Source organism: Mesocricetus auratus, unplaced genomic scaffold, assembly GCF_017639785.1.
Source record: "Mesocricetus auratus isolate SY011 unplaced genomic scaffold, BCM_Maur_2.0 Super-Scaffold_100011, whole genome shotgun sequence".
In the NCBI taxonomy this organism is placed as follows: Eukaryota; Metazoa; Chordata; class Mammalia; order Rodentia; family Cricetidae; genus Mesocricetus; species Mesocricetus auratus.
The window spans coordinates 42,291,180-42,312,600 of NW_024429195.1; the positions used below are offsets into that span (position 1 = coordinate 42,291,180).

The 21,421-nt window shown below is 35.4% G+C and overlaps 1 protein-coding gene across 1 annotated transcript; it reads left to right on the top strand.

Moving 5' to 3' along the window:
* The first annotated feature begins 10,723 nt into the window (after positions 1 to 10,723).
* On the top strand, positions 10,724 to 11,680 carry LOC121143073 (olfactory receptor 6C6-like). Its single transcript, XM_040754274.1, has one exon. It carries the CDS (start codon positions 10,724 to 10,726, stop codon positions 11,678 to 11,680), a length of 957 nt encoding a protein of 318 aa, XP_040610208.1.
* Positions 11,681 to 21,421: the final 9,741 nt, after the last annotated feature.

Below are 21,421 nucleotides of genomic sequence, written 5' to 3' on the forward strand. Positions count from 1 at the left end.
AAAAACAAACCAAAAAATGCAAGAAATGGAAGAAAAAACAAACCAAAAAATGCAAGAAATGGAAGAAAAAGCAAACCAAAAAATGCAAAAAATGGAAGAAAAAGCAAACCAAAAAATGCAAGAAATTGAAGAAAGAACAAACCAAACAAATCATAAAATGCAACAAATGGAGGAAAAGATAAACTGAAAATTGCAAAAAACAATTCAAACAGTGCAAGTGTTGAAAACTGAAATAGAAAATAAAATGAACACAATTTGAAGATAGGCTGGAAATAGAAAAGCTGAGGAAAGGGTCAGGAACTACTGATACAAGCATTACCAACAGAATAATAGAGATGGAAGAGAGAATCTCAGGTGTAGAAGATACACTAGGAGAAATGGATTCATCAACCAAAGAAAATCTTAAGTCCAACAAAGCCCTAACACAAAACATCCAGGAAATATGGGACACCATGAAAAGACCAAAGCTAAGAATAATAGGTATAGAAGAAGCTGAAGAAAACCTACTCAAATGGGCACAAAACATAGTCAACAAAATCATAGAAGAAAACTTTCCCAACCTAAAGAAAGACATGCCAATGAGGTACAAAAAGCTTACAGAAAACCAAATAGAGTGGATCACAAAAAAGTCCCCATGCCACATAATAATCAAGATCCCAAATATACAGAATAAATAAAGAATATTAAGAGAAAATAAGGAAAAAGGCCAAGTAACATATAAAGGCAAACCTATCAGAATTAAACCTGATTTCTCCATGGAAACTCTGAAAGCCAGAAGGTCCTGGGTAGATATTCTACCAACACTAAGAGACCATGGATGCCAGCCCAGACTACTATAAATGGCAAAGCTCTCAATCACTATAGATGGAGAAAACAAGAATTCCATGACAAAACTAGATTCATGCAATACGTATCCACTAACCCAGCCCCACAGAAGTTCTGGAAGGAAAACTCAACCCGAAGTGAGTTAACTATAACCAGAAAAACATAGGCATTAGATAAACCCACTTTACCAATAGCCAAAAGAACGAAGGGGTGGAATTCCACACATAATTCCACCACCACCAACCATTCCAAATCAAAGAAGAATGAGCAATTAATAGTAATTAATATCCCTCAATATTAATGGCCTTAACTTACCCATAAAAAGACACAGGCTAACAGAATAGATTCATAGACAGAAACCATCCTTCTGCTGCATACAAGAAGCACACTTCACCCTCAAAGACAGACATTACCTGAGAGATAAAGGTTGGGAAAAGATTTTACAATCAAATGGACCCAAGAAACAAGCAGGGGTAGCAACCCTAACATCTAACAAATTAGACTTTAAAATAAAATAAGTCAAAGGAGATCACAGGCAAAATCCACCAAGATGATGTTTCTATTCTGAACATCTATTCCCCAAATACAAAGGAATCCACATTCATAAAAGAAACATTACTAAAACTTAAATCACATATAAACTCCCACACACTTGTAGTGGGGGATTTCAACACCCCACTCTCACCACTAGACAGGAATACTAGACAGAAGCTCAACAAAGAAGAAAAGGGCCTAATAGAATTAATGACCCAACTGGGATTAACAGAAATCGATAGAACATTTCATCTACATTAAAAAGAATATACCTTCATCTCACCACCACATAGAACCTTCTCAAAAATCGTCCACATACTTGGCAACATATCAAAACTCAGCAGCTACAATAAATTGGAATAACTCCATGCATCTTATCAGACCACCACTTGTTAAAATTAGAATTCAACAACAACACGAATTGCAGAAACCTTGCAAACTCATGAAATTGAATAATGCACAACTGCACCATTCCTGGATCGAAAAAGAAATAAAAGACTTCATAGAATTCAATGAGAATGAAGACATAACATACCCAAACCTATGGGACACCTTGAAAGCAGTGCTACAGGAGAAGTTCATAGAACTAAGTGCCCACGTGAAGAAACTTGAGAATAGTTATATTAGAGAATTAACAGAACAGCTGAAAGCTCTAGAACATGAAGAAGCAAACCCCCCAGGAGGATTAGATGCCAGGAAGTAATCAAATTGAGGGCTGAATCAATAAAGAAGAAACTAGGCAAACAATACAAAGAATCAATGCAACGAAGAGTTGGTTCTTTGAGAAAATGAAAAGGGGGACATAACAATGGACACTGAAGACATTCAGAGAATCATCAGGTCATACTTTGGAAACCTGTACTCCACAAAATTTGAAAATTTAAAGGAAATGGACGATTTCCTGGATAGCTATCACTTCCCAAAGTAAATCAAGAACAGGTAAGCAATTTAAATAGACCTATAACCCCTATGGAAATAGAAGCAGTCATCAAAAGTCTCCCAACCACAAAAAGCCAAGGTCCAGATGGCCTCGGTGCAGAATTCTACCAGAAATTCAAAGAACAGATTATACCAATTCCTCTCAAAGTACTCCATGCAATAGAAGCAGAAGGGTCTTTGCCAACTCTTTCTACAATGCTTCAATAACCTTGATCCCCAAGCCACACAAAGACACAACTAAGAAAGAGAACTTCAGACCAATATCTCTCATGAACACCAATGGAAAAATACTCAATAACATACTGGCAAATCGGATCCAAGAACACATCATAACAATCATTCACCATAATCAAGTAGTTTTCATCCCAGGGATGCAGGGATGGTTCAACATATGAAAATCCATCAATGTAATCCACCATATAAACAAGCTGAAAAACAAAAATCACATGATCATCTCACTAGATGCTGAAAAAGCCTTTAACAAAATCCAACACCTCTTCATGATAAAGGTCTTGGAGAGATCAGGGATAACAGTAACATAACTAAACATAATAAAAGCTATATAAAGCAAACCAACAGCCAACATAAAACTAAATGGACAGAAACTCAACGCAGTTCTGCTAAAATCAGGAATAAGACAAGGCTGTCCACTCTCTCCATACCTTTTCAATGTTGTAAGTTCTAGTCAGAGCCATATAACAACAAAAGGAGATCAAGGGGATACAAATTTGGAAGGAAGAGGTCAAACTTTCAATATTTGCAAATGATATGATAGTTTACATAAATGACCCAAAGAACTCTACCAGGGAACACTTACAGCTGATTAACACCCTCAGAAAAATGGCAGGCTACAAAATCATCTCAAGAAAATCAGTAGCCCTACTATATACAGACGGTAAAAGGGCTGAGAAAGAAATCATAGAAACGTCACCCTTCACAATTGCCACAAACAACAAAAAGTACCTTGCAGTAACACTAACGAAACAAGTGAAAGACCTGTATCACAAGTATTTTGAGTCTTTAAAGAAAGAAATTAAAGAAGTCCTCAGAAAATAGAAAGATCTCCCATGCTCTTGGATAGGTAGGATCAATGTACTAAAAATGGCAATCCTGCCAAAAGTAATCTACAGATTCAATGCAATCCCATTAAAATACCAGCATAAGTCTTCACCGACCTTGAAAGAACAATAATCAATTTTGTATGTTAAAACAAAAGACCCAGGATAGCCAAAACAACCCTGTTCAACAAGGCACCGTCCATAGGCATCACCATCCCTGACTTCAAGCTCTATTATAGAGCTATTGTGCCAGTAACAGCTTGTTACTGGCACAAAAATAGACAGGTAGACCAATGGAATCCAAATGAAAATCCTGATATTAACCTAAACACGTATGACAAAGAAGCCAAAAATATACAATTTAAAAAAGAAAGCATCTTCAACAAATGTTGCTGGCATAACTGGATGCTGGCATGTAGAAGAATGGGGATTGATCCATGTCTATCGCCATTCACAAAACTTAAGTCCAAATGGATCAAAGACCTCAACATACATCCAGCCACCCTGAACCTCTTAGAAATACCCTTGAATGAATTGGTACAGGAGACAGCTTCCTTTACAGAACACCATTAGCACAGACAGTGAGATCAACAATTAATAAATGGGACCTCCTTAAACTGAGAAGCTTCTGTAAGGCAAAGGACACAGTCAGCAAGACAAAATGGCAGCCCACAGAATGGAAAAAAATATTCACTAACTCCACATCTGTCAGAGGGCTGATCTCTAAAATGTACAAAGAACTCAAGAAGCAAGTCTCCAAAATACCAAAGGATCCAATTAAAAAGGGCACCTCAGAACTAAATAGAGAATTTCCAATAGAGGAGTCTAAAATGGCTGAGAGGCACTTGAGAAAGTGCTTAACATCCTTAGCCATCTGGGAAATGCAAATCAAAACAACTCTGAGATACCATCTCACTCCTGTCAAAATGGCTAAAATCAAAAACACCAATGACAATTTATGCTGGAGAGGATGTGGTGAAAGGGGGACACTCCTCCATTGCTGGTGGAAGTGCCAACTGGTTCAGCCACTTTGGAAATCAGTATGGAGATTCCTCAGAAAAATAGGAATAAACCTACCACATGGCCCAGCAACTCCACTTTTAGGCATACATCCAAAAGATGCCCATTCATACAACAGGGATGTCTGTTCCATTATGTTCATAGCAGCATTATTTGTAATAGCCAGAACTTGGAAGCAGCCTAGATGCCCCTCGACCGAAGAGTGGATAGAGAAAATATGGTACATTTACACAATGGAGTACTATTCAGCAGAAGAAAACAATGGAATCCTGAAATTTGCAGGCAAATGGATGGCACTAGAAGAAACCATCCTGAGCGAGGTAACCCAGTCACAAAAAGAGAAACATGGCATGTATTCTGTCATATATGGAATTTAGACATAGATCTGGGGAGTGCCAGCCTACAATCCCATTGCCAGAGATTCTGGGAGACAGAACCTTCATTCAGTGGCTGATGGAAGCTGAGGCAGACTCCCATGAGCACTGAGCTGATCTCAAGAAAGCCAGTGACAGAGAGGGAGGACTGATGACTAAGGTGATTAAGACTAGGCTTGTTTAACCCCCAGAAACAGCTGACCTGACAAGGGTTAACTCTTGAATCCCAGACTGATGCCTGGGAATCCAGCATGGGACTGATCAAGACCTCCCTGAAAGTGGGTGTCAGTGAGGAGGCCTAGGTACTCTAGGTAGTAGATCAGTATTTATCCCGGGTATACAAATGGACTTTGGACTCCCATCCAACAATGAGAGATGCACTCTCACCCTGACCTCTTGGGGGAGGGTCTAGGCCCTGCCCTAGATGAAATGACAGACTATGGACATCCCCATGGAGGGCCTAACCCTCCCTGGGGAAATGAGGGGATATTGGGGGGAGTTGGTAGCAGGGCACGGGAGGAGGGAAGGGAAAGCGAGAGGGACCTGGAATTGATATGTGAAGCAACATTTTTCTAATATAAATTTATATTTAAAAATAATATACATAAAATAATATTGGAATTATCAATTTTCCAGTTATAATCTTCCATATCCAAATATTGATAGTATCTACTCTACATGTCTGAAGGGAATACTTTTAATCTGTTCTTTATTTAAGAACATAAGAAGTTGATTAAGACATCAAGTACTATATTGAGTAGATAAGGAAAGAGCAGACATCCTTATCTTATTCCTGATTTTACTGAAAATGCTTTTAATTTCTCTCAATTTAGATTAGCATTAGCTGTGGTCTTGTTGAAAATAACCTTTATTATGTTATGTGCTCTGTGTTCTTAGTCTTCCCAGGAATTTTATCATGAAGTAATGTTGGATTTTATCAAGGTCTTTTTTGCATCCTGTAAAATGATCATATAAAAAAGAAAAAAAGAAGTAATTATGAACATATAGACACTAGATAAGGCCTTTTCTATATAAATATGTTCAACCCACACAAAATTGTGGAAGTGAAATATAAAATAACAAATATTTAGAATGCAATGGTCGTCACAGGCTCTCCTCTAGTATCTATGACTTCACTAGCCATGAGAAGTTGGCCAGTATTCCAGTACCTAACATGGTTGCTTTCCTGTTAAGCATGTCCAAAGTCCAATTTGAGAATTTTTCAATACTGCCAAAGCCCTGTTGCATTCCTCGGGCCTTTGTGCTGTGCTATTTACTACACTGGTTCATAGGCATTATAGCTTCATAGGACTAAGTGTAGATATCATCCTTCTTTAAAGAAATTTATGTTTATATTCAACAAACTAATAACATTACAGAAAATACTACCAATCAAAACACAGAGTTGTAGAGCCCAGGCCCAATGGATACATCTACAGAAGTACACCCTCATCCAAGGCTTAGGGGACATTGTTGGAGATAGGGGCAGAAATATTTGAAGATACAGAGGATCTGGGAGTTTCCTGTAAGACTGTCTCCTAGTAATGTCAAAAGCTACACTCATGTCTCACTAACATGACTGCTTAAACATGAGCTAAGGAAGGACAACACTAATAGACATGCTATTGTGAAATGGGGGAATACCCAAGATGTCTCAACCCTAGATAAAGAACCATGGGCCACTAAGGAATGCTGAAATCAGGATGAATATTCTTCCTCAAGGAAGAGTACAATAATTAATTATACACTACTAAATGGTCAGACTTGAAAACACACATATAAATAACATTATTCAGAATCAGCAGGTTCTATTTACAAACTTATATGTATATGTCTATAATAGATGCATGTAACAACAATGAAAGAAAAAAGAGGCCATGAATTTGAAAAAATTAAGAATAGGTACATGGAAGGATTTACACAGAGGAAAGGGAAGCAGGAAATTATGTAATTATATTATAATCTCAAATATGAGTGAAACTTTTAAAAGTAAAATTATTCTACATTATAATTGCAATAGGTATATAATTTAAATGATAAAAGCCCAGTCTGTTTATTGGGATGTTGAGAAATATGAAGAATGCATTGTTCTTAGGAAGTGACCAAATCCATGTAGAAAATAAATTTGAGATAATGAACAAATAAATCTAATGTTTATTTTGAGTGAACAATCTCATCTTAAGGAACTAATTCTAAAGGTCTAAAACTATAACATTCAACATTATGAAAATTACATTTATAAAAACAAGTTCCCATAATTTTATTTATTGACATAATCATTAAATTAAGAAAAAGCTTTAGTTGTCTTATAGAAGAGATTAAATGAAATATGATACATGCACGCAGAGGAGGACTACATGGTACACCTGTAACTATATCTGAAATATCTCCTTAAACTATTGTGGTATGTCTGAAAGGATATAGTGTTATGAAAATAAACCTAGAGGGCACCACATATTTGTAGGGTAACACATTTCTCTTGAGGTCAATGTGTCTAAAACAGGCTTTTTCATATTTTCATCTTTCATATCATATTGAAATAAACTCAGAATTGTGTAACAGTGATTTCAAAACACGGGTTCATGGTAAACATTAAAGTATTGTAGCAATATATTAACAGTACTCTGGAAGCAATATTAAGAGTAGTAAAAGAAATGTGACAAATGCATACAGGAGCACACACATACAAAGATGTTTCTATTAAAAGATTTCTGTGTCTACAATTTGGCAGTCCCGCAGGAAGTGATGCTCTTGGATCTCAGTCACCCTGAGGACTCTTCATTATTGTGAGATTTTCCTGTAGGACACTAGAAAATAAATCCTCCTTGGTATCATAAGTCAGTAAATTTTTTATATAGTACGGTTTGTCACATTCAGTTAGGTTTATGTCATCTCACAGGTGAACTGAGTCGACTGTGTAACAGAGGGTGATGTGGTTTATTTTCATGTCAAAATTGGATAAACTGATTAAAAATAATAAATATAAAATAACCTTTGTTCAATCCTGTATTCTGAGGTAGAATGAGGTGCTACAGGAGGAAGGGGATCAGCAGTGCTCTCTGCGCACAAGGGTGATGGGCTGGGTTATGTGCAGAAAGTTTGCTTGAATCTCTGCATGCAACTTGCTGACAAAACTGCAGAGCAGTCAAAGGGTTAGTGCTTTTACAATTCACTCTTGACTTACAGATAGTGGTGAGATATTAGTAATCAGTACAAACATTTAAATGAACGTCTTTGCTTTTTAAAAATATTCTGTAGCATTTCATCTAATGAACATAATTGCATTTGTTAACTTGGGTAATTTTATGCTGAAAGTTGTTTTTTCACTGTAAGAATACAATATAATGTGATTGTTGAGGGAGGGCTAATCAGTAGTTTGGTGGGATGGAATTCCATTACATGATTGTGCCTTTGATTCAATGTTGTCGTTGAGATGACATACGTAAGCAGGAAAATTTTATTCTTCATCCAGTAGTTTTATGACTTAAAAGATATGACACATGAGGGGACATAAATATATGATTTTCTAAGGAAACATGTTTGAACTACTACCGTTCTTTGATTTACTCAAATTTGACTGTCTAGCATATTATCTAAAGACCCCTGCCACTACCAATGGGAAGTCATCTCATTTTATGATTTGATTTAGTTCTTTGTATTTTTATGTGTTTTTAGCATTTGAAAATTAACTTATGAATTAAAGGTTGCAATATTTAATTAATATCTTCAAAATAAAAGATATGACCTTAGAGTTCCATTTCAAACATTTTATTGTAACATCAAAAGCAACAAAAAAGTGGTTTTTCTTGAATATTTCACTAAATCTCTTATTTTGCACAAATTTAATGAAAACTTAACAACCTTGCTTGAAAGTAACTACACTGCAGAAAGGTTTTCAGATGTATAGGAAAGAGTACCTAAAGCAAGGATCAACCCTAGATCTTACTAGTACTAGATCTTATTTGAAGAAACAGTTGTAACTTTGCTTTCAGTAAGAAGACTTATAAGTTCATTCAAAAAACTTTTATGTAACTGAATTCTCAAAGTTGACTTCTGAAAATAGTCATTCTTTATTTGACCTTTTGGTACAAGCACAAACGCGAATGTATTTTTATAGTTAAATTCACTTGCTCCATGTAAAAAAATTTAAAACATTGATTTTTATATGCATAATTACTAGTGGAGCCAAGAATTTTATTTATATAATTTCCAGTTGACCTGATATTTCAAAGTAACTATTTTGATAAGGATATCTGTATATCCAAAATTAATCTCAGCAGCATTCCCACTGCCAACTGTTAGCCTGGAATTTATGGCATAGTCTCTTCTTTTTCCCTACAATTTTTTTCTGACTTAAAAGTATAATCATGTTCTTGTAATTTAAGAAATAAGCAAAGAGGTAGGCATTAGTAATATAAACATTTAACATATATATTAGGTAATGTTTCTCCATTTTATTATTATCTACAAAATTACAGATATTGTTTTGGTCTTTTAATTTTTCATAATATCATCTCATATATCATTTACAGCTTGGCTTACATGCGTTTTTCTTTTTCATCACATTTCCCTTATCATAACACAAAGACAGTTTTATATTTCTTTGCTTCCACTGTATTTATTATGACTCTTTGTTACATCCTGTATGTTTTCAAGTTTTATTAATAATAAGGAGATCAACTATCTTTTCTGCCTGTAACATTATTAAAATAACTAATAGTGAAATGTACTGTGAAGGAAGTGGCACCTCAGGGACATACTACTAAGAGAAGGGTTAGAAATATTTGTAAGGATACAATATTAGCATTACTCTCTGTGTGTTTCTACTAAATATCTGAAGCACTATATAATAAACCACAAAAGAAATTGTTAGTTGGGACAAGGGCACTGTAGCACAATAATTGGTTAGAATTTCTTAGTATGTGCAAGATCATGGGTTTAGAACCAGAACTAGAAAGCAGTTAATTAGTATATTGAGCATCTGAGTATTGACTTAGGATAGGTGTGTTTTTGTATATGTGTTTTTAAATGCCAAATTTAGGTTGCTCCTACTTGGCAATTAGACTCTATTTCATATTATTTAAAATTCCAAGTTTTATGTTTTTTTTAAAATTAGTCAAATAAATTAACTAGAATTATGCTTATGGGATGAAAATCTTAGAATGCTTAAAATAAAGCTATATTCATCCAAAGATACAAATCATGTGTTGTTCAAACATATGCAACTGAAAAACAAGAGGTAGTTGGAATACATATCTGAAACATCACTTCTTTAATTATAACACACACACTGATTATCACTGTTAGTCTTCCTGATAGACCTCTTTTTCCCATTCAGACTTGATTTAGCCAGAAAACATAATGAAGCCTTTCAGAGAAACCGAACAGTGCTTATTGTGGGTTTTGCTAAGGACACAGCCTTGAGACACGTGCTATTGACTACATCAGTCTAACCACCATAACACAGCATAGAAGATGCTTATTTTATATAAATTAAGAAATATCTCTTGTATAATACTGCACTCTTATAATTTCCTATCCTAGTGTATGTATTTCCAAAATGGTAGTTACTGTGGCCAATATGAATAAAATAATTTTCCTAGGATATTAAATCAATTAGTATTAAGTTGGCAATTAACTTGAGAATGTAAACAAAACTGAATTTTGCATGTGGATTTAGAATGAACATTTGAAGAGAGGGCCACCGATGAATACAAATGTAGCATACAAGCATTTGAGATGATCTGTAAAAAGGCAGTACACAAAGCTCAGTACAAATTTCTAAGACCATACATTATCATGGTAACGTGTCAAGGATATGTTCAAAGAGTGACTTGAATATTGATTTCTGAAAAATATTTGTGGATTAATTAAACTTATCAATAAAAATTTATGCATGGAAAGGAAGAAATATTTTTCCTAGGTGTGATATTAGTTTTGTATTTTCTGTAGATTTGATAGGAAACAAGGGAAATGAAGAACCAATCTGTGGAGATAGTGTTCATTTTGCTGGGACTGACAGATGACACTCAGCTACAGATTCTGATTTTCCTGTTTCTGTCTTTCAATTACATCTTGAGCCTGATGGGGAACTTAGTGATTATCCTCCTCACCCTGCTGGATCCCTGCCTCAAGACTCCAATGTATTTCTTCCTCAGGAATTTCTCCTTCTTAGAAATTGCATTCACCACAGTGTGTATCCCCAGGTTCCTGACCAGCATTCTCTCAGGAGACAGAACAACTACCTACAATGCTTGTGCAGCTCAATTATTCTTCTTTTTTCTACTAGGGGCCACAGAGTTCTACCTCCTGGCTGCCATGTCCTATGATCGCTATGTAGCCATCTGCAGACCATTGCATTACCCCATCATCATGAGCAGTAAAGTGTGCCACCTACTGGTCATCTGCTCCTGGATGACTGGGTTCTTAGTCATTTTCCCCCCTTTGCTCTTGGGACTCAAACTGGATTTCTGTGCTTCCAAAACTGTAGATCACTTCCTATGTGACACTTCTGTCCTGCAGCTGTCTTGCACAGACACACATTTAATAGAATTTATGGCTTTCGCCTTAGCTGTAATGACACTTGTCATCACCTTGATCTTGGTGATTCTCTCCTACGCACTCATCATCAAAACCATCCTAAAGTTCCCTTCAGCTCAGCAAAGGAGAAAGGCCTTTTCCACCTGCTCCTCACACATGGTTGTTGTCTCCATCACTTATGGGAGTTGTATCTTCATGTACATGAAAACATCAGCCAAGGAGAGGGTGTCTTTAAATAAAGGTGTAGCTGTGCTCAACACTTCTGTGACCCCTTTGCTAAACCCTTTCATTTATACCCTAAGGAACCAGCAGGTGAAGGATGCTTTCAAACAGGTGTTTCTTCAATTTTGTTATTTTAAAAACCATGAGACAAGATTTAGACATAAATAATATCTTGTTGAAACATAAACTACTCTCAAATGTATTAGTTGTTATCTAAGTCAATTCACTTATTGAGTGTTGTAGTCACTTGTTTCCTAAGCACATCTGAGTTTTTCAGCATTTTTCTTTTAGTACATCTTCCTAACTGGGAGGAATGAAAGTGCTTTCTCAATATCACAATATTAAATTATATATTTACAAAAGAATTCTCATAAACTTTCATAAACTTAATGTTTATTCAGCTGAAATTGCAAGATTGAACAACTTAATCTATTTTATATGGATTATATTGTAAGAGACACAGATAGAAAATTTAGTAATTTGAAAGATAAATAAGGAGGAAACATCACTTAGATTGAACCACATAAAATGAATGAAGAAAACATTTAAGAGTCATTTGATGAGTGAAATAAAATGTGTCAAAGAATTGGAAATCTGTTGTAAAAATTCCCCTGAAAACATGTGCTGAGAATGTGATATTTTGTTAACTTAATTTGATGACATTTTGATTAAAGTAATTAAACTCTGTGTTCTGTACTAATTGTTACACAAATTTATGATTTGTAGATGTTGAAGGTGATGATAACCCAGGAAAGATATTCTATTTATTCTTCATCCATACCTTGGTTTGAAGTCACATTACTATGTATTAAACTAAACTCAGGAGATAAAATGTCTTTGTCGATTCAGATTATGTCAATTTTCACAATTTTAATTATGTATTTTAATACACTGCTGTAAAATAATTTTAAACCTGTGTACTGAACTAGTGTGCACCCATGAGCACCTAGAGGGCACCACAATGAATTGCTTCCCTCTGCTCATTCTAGTCACAATGTGCCTTCCCCATACCCATCCGGGGACCTTGGTAATTCTACATTATTGTCAGCTTTCTGGACTCTCTTAGGAAAAGAACAGTATACTTGACAGTGTATGCCTGCCCTTTGTCTTCTCCAGTTTACATCCTTCAGTTTCCCATGCTTCTCCTTGAATCTGTTCTGATCCTCTGTAGCTACAGTGTGGCCACTGTTCACTTGTCATAGCCAAACTTCCTTCCTGAACTCATCCCACCATCCCAGCCTCCACTACCAGCAGGCATTCCCTGTGAACACACCAACTGAACAACATGCAGCAATCATGCTTCTCAAAAATCCAGAAAGGAAACAGAGACCAAGGAACAAATCAACCACCTAACAAAGTCAAAGCAGAAATCAGCACCTAGGTCTATAATCATCCCAAACCCAAATGCCAAGATGCCAGTGAAAAACCATCATAATAATAGCTAGAGCAATATGTCTCCTTTCCACAGCAGGCCGTGAATATTCCAATATAGCTAAAAGTCAAGAAAAAGACCTTAAAACAGCCTTACTGAATATGATAAGAGTTTTTAAAGAAGAAATGAATAAATCCCTTAAAGAAATACTGGAAAGTCATCTTCCCCATCCATCAATTCCCGAAGCAGGTGGGAGAACTAGCCCTGAGGTCATAAGAGCCATTCCTGACCACCACCAGCTGCAACACTTGGGAGAGCAGGCCCTGGGGCTCCCAGGATAGCACAAACTGTTAGCAGAGCCAAGCCTGTCAGCAGAGGTGTGGGTGGCCCAGCCCCAGTGTTGTCAGCTAGGAGAACTATGTGGAAAACAGATGGAAATAGAAAGCAAGTAAGAATGAAAATGAAAGCTTCCTAGAATAAACTCATGGAGCACAATGAAAGCAGTTTTAAAAAAGAGACAATCTTCCATGTTCATGGATCAGTAAGACTAATATAATAAAAATGGTCATCCTACGAAAACTGATCTACAAATTCAATGCAATCCCCATCAAAATTCCAACATAATTCTTCATGGATTATTAAAGGACAATTTAATCATATGAAAACACAAACACCTAGGATACATGAAACAGTCCTGAATAATAAAATAACTTCTTGAAATATCATCACCCCTGAACTCAAATTATAATAAAGAAATATAATATTTAAACAGGATAATATTGAGAGGAAAACAGACAGTTGGTCAACAGAATCACATTAAAGACCTAGATATCAATCCACACCTATGGACAGCTGCTTGTTGAGAAAGAAGCCAGAAATGCACAATGGAAAAAACAATAGCATTTTCAACAAATGGTGCTGGCTAAACTGAATGCCTGAGTGTAGAAGCATACAAATAGATCCATATTTATCATGCTGCACAAAACTCTGCTCCAAACGGATCAAACTCCTCAACATGAAACCAGATACACTAAATCTGATAACAATGAAAGATGGAAATAGTCTTGAACTCGTTGGCACAGGAAGAGACTTTCTGAACAGAACAGTGCCTCAGCAGAGGCACTAATGTCAACAATTAATAAATGGAAGCACATGAAATTAAAAAGCTTCTGCCAGATAAAAGACATTCTGTCCTTTGGACAAAGTGAGTCCTACAGAAAGGAAAAAGATGTGGCTAATATTCCACATATATAAAGAACTGCAAAAGAAAACCCTAGATATCAAGAAAAAACAATTAAACATGGGATACACATCTAAAAATGCTGCTATAAAAAGTATGGATTTTGTGAGGAAAAATATTTGGATACCACGAGAAGTAGTATTTCCTTGGGAAATGTGGCTGTGAATCTCAAATTCTCTTGAGAATTTTCATCATCTCTTGATATTTTCATTCAGGCTACAAGATGAGGAAAACTCCTAAAGATCAGGAGTCATTCATCTTATGTGACAGTGTGGGTAATTGTGGTGGCACACGCCGGTAGGATTTGCTGATGGTGACAGTGACAGTAGACATTCTGGCTTCATACTAAGTTCAAACTTGCCTTAGCCCATGGCAATCCTGATAGCCATAAAGCCTGATTACAGATGATTCTAAAATGAGGTTTCTCTAACAACGGACAACTTATGGGGTAGAGTGTCCCCCCCCCCCACCTAAGGCAGGGGTAGCCGGGTACCTCAAAGACTTGATGGGGGGCACCCCATTTGACCTAAGACAGGAGTGCCTCATTAAAAAATAAATAAAAAGGAGGAATTGTGGGAATCACAGACCCTGGCCGGAAACCCACCCCTCCATCAGCCTGGGAGCAGGCAGCTGTGAGACAGTGTTTACTGAAAACATGTTTACTGAAAACAATCCAATGCCATAAGCTCCTGATAAGGGCTTGCTCACTGAATCACCCTGACTTTGATCTATCCCGATGGCTAGCTACTCCCTGCTGTTCCCGATTCCAGTGTCAGAGATTTAACCACCAGGCAGGAGGAAGGAGAGGTCAGGCAGGAGGAAGGAGAGGTCTGTGTGAGAGGTGTGTGAGAGGTCTGTAGGAGATTTGTGCGTGTATGGATGGCAGAAGCTTTTTCCTGAGGGAAGCGTTTTTCTCGGGAAGTTCTCCTAAGCCGATTTGGGGAGCATAAAAGTTTTCTTAAGGCAACCGACTGGTCTCTGTGTCATCAACCTCGACCACCTCGCCACATTCTTGGATACAGGCTGCGCAGGAGGCGTGGCAGGTAATAAGCAGGAAATGACTCAATACATACGTAACTAAATAAACTACTATAATCCAATAACCAGCAAAAGTTTCCTTTGTTAATTTTTTACATGGTTGCCTTTATAAGTCAGGAAATATCAGAATGTATTAGATTGTGCTCCAGAATCAGGGTCAGTCAGATGGTAGGGAGTTGCTTGGGCTAGATCAGTGCCACAGTGGAAGAGTTAGATGTGGAAATTCTGATCAGCGTTTGTAATACCTCTATGCTCATGTATCCACAAGTATATTTGTGTTTCAGATAAAAGTTTATGTTAAAAAACAAATTTTGGGCACACTGGCAGTTAAATGAAAACAATTAGTATTGAAAAGGGTTGAATATAACAAGATCTGTTGCAACTCATTGTGTTCTATTCTTTTTCAGGCATTACATTTTAATTCAACACTTTGAATTTTAAGTCAGAGAAAAATGATGACGGAAAACCATGGTTTGTTAACTTAGATCTGAAAATATTTTTTTAGTATTAATCCAAAGCCCACAATTGCTAATATACCTAGTTAAAATTTCATTCATAGACTCAATTTATAAAGTGAACTTTACATTTTTAATATTATGAAGGATATTTCATGTATGTAATCACTGAAGTTGGAATAAGGAGTGATTTTAAGGGTTAAATTTATGTTTGTTTTTAGCAAATTCCTGCCATTGTTTGACTATCTGGTAGAGTAAGGAATGTCCACCAGGAATAGCAACCAGTTAATTACTTTCACTCATGTTTTCAGACATCTTCAGCCTGCACAGTATTGACAGCAAACGCTGCTCCTGTTCCTCAGGAAGTTCTGAGTGAGACCCCTCACTTTGCTTCTATTTGGGAAAAGTCCTCTCCAAAAAAGATTTTGTCATATCTTTCCTAGAGCCTAATATCTATCATATAATATGTTTCCCCTAGAAACATCTCTTGTCCTTGCAAATCTGTTTTTTAGTTATTTGCTTACCTTCTTAATATTTTACATCCTGGAGGCTATAATTATTTATTCTAATATCCGTAAGACATGAGGAACTTTCACATAGTGCAATGTCAATCTTGAACATGTAACTGTATGCTTGATGATGACTATTCATTGGAAAGAATTTTCTTTTAGGGATACCATCATTATAACATTTTATTTACTTTATTTGGTTCCACTAATGCTGTGTTTTCCTGATATTACATGAAGTATGAGCATCTTAAATAATGTATGCTGTGAGAAATGCTATTGAAACCTACTAGAGATCAAAATAAAAATAATAACATAGATTTATCACTCATGTCTCTAGCAGAAGACATTCATATTACCAATAATGTGAAACTCATTCATCAGCCTTTTGTAGAATATACCTCAACATGCCTTTTCCCAGAAATTCACATTCCTAATATGTAGTTTTAAGGAGCACTAACACTTCTTCCTTGCAGTCAGGCACTTCCACATAGCGTCCCACATGTATGTAACAAGATTATGATAAAAATATTAGATTCATAAAATTCTGTTCTCTTTTTTAATGAAAGCATATTTATGACAAATATCCACATGATGATGTTCAACTCAAAGAGATGCTGACAGCGAAATAGATGTTCAGCTGTTTGAAAGGCACCAGAAGGGAAAGAATAACACTAACTAGTTTTGCTAGAATTAATGAAAATGCCAAGTTACCACAAATTAAATGATTCTGTCACTAACAGACATCTCCATGGACACAGACATGTTGCTCAGGATTCTGAGGTTGTATGTCTCAGTCTTGAAGTCCTCTAAAGACTTCTGGGTTGGACATAGGTAAGTGCTGTTGATTCCTCCAACCTCAAAATGTAATTAAAAGAATCTATCCATTTCTTTCATGTGTTTTCTAATATAATTTCTTAGTATTTGATTTATGAGTAATTGGATATACAATTTTCTCTTTGATATATGCTTTTATTAATTGATAGAAGAAAAGCAGGTTATTTATTGAATTTCAGTATATCTCCTTAATGAAAGATTCTCAGTAAATAAAACTTTCATTCAAACTCAATAAAAACATGCAAACTTTTTGGTAAGCAAGCTTGACTGCAAGTATGCTTCTTTCTGAAATGTGCCTATTTGAGATTGCATCACATTTGGAAACACTTTAGATAAGTATTATTTGAAAAGTAATAAGTAAAAGAAGTAAAAGGAGGTGTTGTAATTATGTCAAAAGGCCATATTCCTTCAACAGACACACTGGTAAGAGGTGCATTAACAGCCAAACCAACTGTGACACAATTAAAAATTATGAAAGTAGATTCTAAAACAAATAGGATTTTATACATAGAATTATGAAAATCATGGTAATGGGAATAAGTCTACCAAAAGATTCAGCAATTCCACTCTTTGGAATATACCCAAAGGATGCACATTCATACAACAAGAACACATGTTCAATTATGTTCATCGCAGCATAATTTGTAATAGCCAGAACCTGGAAACAACCTAGATGCCCCTCAACTGAAGATTGGATAGAGAAAACATGGTACAATTACACAATGAATTACTACTCAGCAGAAAAATATGAAATCTTGAAATTTACAGGTAAATGGGTGAAACTAGAAGAAACCATCCTGAGTGAGGTAACCCAGTCACAAAAAGACAAACATGGCATGTAGTCACTCATATACAGATTTTACACACAGAGCAAAGGTTTACCATTTATGGTTTTAAAAACAACTATTTCTGTCATCTTTGAAAATTGTTACTTGTCTTTTATCAATTGTGCATGGATTGATCATCATTTCACATATAGGAAAGTTCCTATCAGGCATCCTCAGGTTTACAATTATGTCTTGTTCTTGTTTGATCATAAGCCTTTTGTATATTTGCTCACATATTTTAATATTTTCTCTTATGCCAGTAGATTTACTTTCTATCTGTTATAAATGATGTGAATTTTCTCCATTTTTGATGAATCTCTGGAATGATCATGAGAATTTGTTTTCTACAGAAAATATATTTATTTCCAAATAACTGATTGATTTTCTCAATATCATTAATTATAAAATCTATTTCCATTACCACAATTTTCATAATTTTATGTATATGATTTAAAATGTAAATATGTTATAATATTAAAATATTATAGCAATCTATTATCAATACTCAGGAAGCAACGCTTTAAAAAGTTAACAGCCGTTTGTATGCGTCTGTGTATGTGTGCATATGCGTGCTTGATTAGAGACTTATTCTTGTAAAAAGTACTTTTGTATCATACAATTCGACAGTCTCTTAGGAAATATGCTTATGAATCCCAGTTACCCTGAGAATTCTTATCTTTAGAGGTTTTCCTGCTGACATTAGGGAAAAAAATCCTCCATGGTCTCATGAGATGAGTAATTTTCACATCACACTTTATATCACATTCAGCAACATTTGCAACACTTGAACTGCATTGACTTGTAGATTAGAGAGCGATGTGGTAGACTTCCATATAAATGTGAGATACATTAGTAAAAATTAGTATTTCTAAGAGAACATTTATCCAAGCCTGTATTTAGGGCAGAATGAGGCACATGTGGAGGAGGGATCCTCTGTGCTTTGTATTCACACGGACGGTGACCTGTTTTGAAGTACAGAAAGGCTGCTCATATTTGTGCATAGAGGTTATAAAGAAAGCTGCTGAACAGTAACAGGGTTAGTGTTTTTACCATTTATATTTGACTTGTGGATAATTGTGCAACATTAGTAGTCAATATAATGCTGGTGTAAAATGGAAAAAAAACTTTGAAATTTCAATACTCTCTAATATTTCATCTAACAAATAGAACACAACTGCATTTATTAGCTCATGTTATTTTGTTCTGTAGGAACTTTTTTAACCATAAAGGATTCATGGTAAATGTGATTTTTTTTGAGACAGGACAAATCAGTGGTTTGGTGTAATGAAATTCTCAACTGGTGGTGTATTTATACGAGTGTTGTCTTTGGGATGACTTGTATTAATGGGGATGTTTTGTAATGTCTCAGCCATTTACATGTACCTCTAAACTGGGTATTCTTCATCCAATAGTTTTATGACTTATTAGAAAGGACAAATGAGGAAAATAAATACATTGTTTTTGAAGAAAACACATTTGAACTATCATTGTCTTTTGATTGCTCAGATTTATCCATCTAGAATATAATCTAAATTTTATTCCCTTTTTATGGTATATTGCAGCAATTTTTAAATTGAAACTAGAGTCTTCTCTCATCCTGACTACACTTTCCCCTCCTTCCTCCCTCTGTTCCTTCCAGCTTCCCTTCATAACCTTCTCCCCCAGACCTGCTCCTCCCAATTTCTATTCAGAAAAGGTCAGGACTCCAAGAAACAATAACCAAATATGACAAAGCAGGATACAATAAGAAAAGTCAGAAGCCCTCATATCAAGGCTGAACAGGACAACCAAATAGAAGGAAAAAATTCTCAAAAGCATGTGAAAGAGTCAGAGATACACCTGCTCCTCAATTACTTTCATATGCTTCTGTTATGATCTAAAAATTCCTGTCACTAACATTGGGAAAGACTTCTCTGGTTGTTTTGCTTCTCTGTATTTTCATGTGTCCTTCTTCTAAAAATACTATTTGCATTAGAAATTGAAATAGTTGAAATATTTCTGCTAATAGTCCCAATGTAGAAGGCCCAGTCTTACATAGAATCCATTTAAATTTTGATTTAACTACTTTAAAAAAGTAACCCAGGAAAACTTTTTCCTTGGATGTTTTACTTAATCTTAGAAGAAGAAATGGTGTGTAACTTGGATTTTAGTAAGAATTCTTTTTTAAAGCTTGTACAAAACCTTGATGCAATCGAAATTTCAGAGTCATGTCTTCTGAAAACATTCTCTTTTCACTTTACCATCTTTTTCAAACACAACCTAGACATATATTTTTTATACTTAAAGTTATCTGCTCCATGCACTGTATGCAGAATATGGATAAGAGTAGTTTTTGCATAATAGCTCCCAGTAACAACAATCACTTCTATTTATTTAATTTCATGGTAACCCGATATTCACTACCATTATTTTGTTAAAGGTGTATGTATATTCAAATTTTGCCTCAGCAGCAGTCCCACCACCTATTATGAGTTTGAAAGTCATGGCATAATCTTTTCTTCTAGATCACATGGGATTAGTGGAAATCTCAAATATTTTCATTACAGTTCATAGTTGTAGCACAATTACAGTTATGAAGTAACAACAAAAATAGCTTTATGCTTGGAGGTCACCAAAACAAGAGGAACTGTATTAAAGGGTCGTAGTATTAAGGTTGAGAACCACTGCTCTAGATCATGCTGACTTAAAATATATCAATGTAGTTTAAGAAATGAGAAAAGACATATGCATTCATAATGAAAGCATGTTCTATGTTTTACCATATTATTTTTATTTTGTTTTATTTACAGCCATAGTTTTGATCTTTTAATTATTTCTACTATCAATTCTCCTCATTTGGAAAAAAACATTTACTGTTGGACTTTCTTGATGCTTATTTCCCTTTAATTTTAATTTTGCCTTCCCATAACACATCCTAAAGGCACTATATGTGTCTTTACTCCCGCTCCTATTTTTGTACCATGTCACTAGGCCCTACAAGTATTTTAGATCATTACAAGATCAGTTATTTCTAGACACTAAAGCGATCCATAATAAGAATGCACTTCAGGGAAGTGCCGTCAAAGAGAGGGGTTAGACATCTTCAAAGGCCATGAAATATAAATGATTCCCTCAGAGGTATCTGAGACATGGGGTCATCAACCACAGAAGAAATTATGTGCTGGCACTGAGGCTCCACTGCCAGGAATTGTTAAGCAAGTGCAAAGTCCTGGCTTCTATCCTTACAACCAAGAAATAGAAAACAGGTGTTTCAATCCATTACTCCTTGAATAATATAGGCAAACTCATCCAGATAGTTAATTTTCTCTCATATATGTAAGATATAAAACTCAAATGGTGGTTGGAGGTTATTTTACACTAAAATTAATCAGAAAAATAATTTATCTTTATTTTACTTGAGATATTTTTAATTAGTTCTTTGAGATTTGACTATATTCACCCCATTCCTCCCAGATCAGCTTCTTCCCTACACATCCAACTTTGCGACTTTTGTATTTTTGCCCTTTTCACCCATCAAGCCTATTTGAGCTGCCTATTTATTTTAACTCTAACACACAGAATAATGTTCATTACCTGGTTTTATGGGTTTGCCAATTATGCAGATAAAGATAAGAAATTGTGATAATACTTACAG

Excerpts from the sequence above, each read along its gene's own strand:
- LOC121143073 (XM_040754274.1), top strand. The coding sequence starts at position 10,724 with ATGAAGAACCAATCTGTGGAGATAGTGTTCATTTTGCTGGGACTGACA.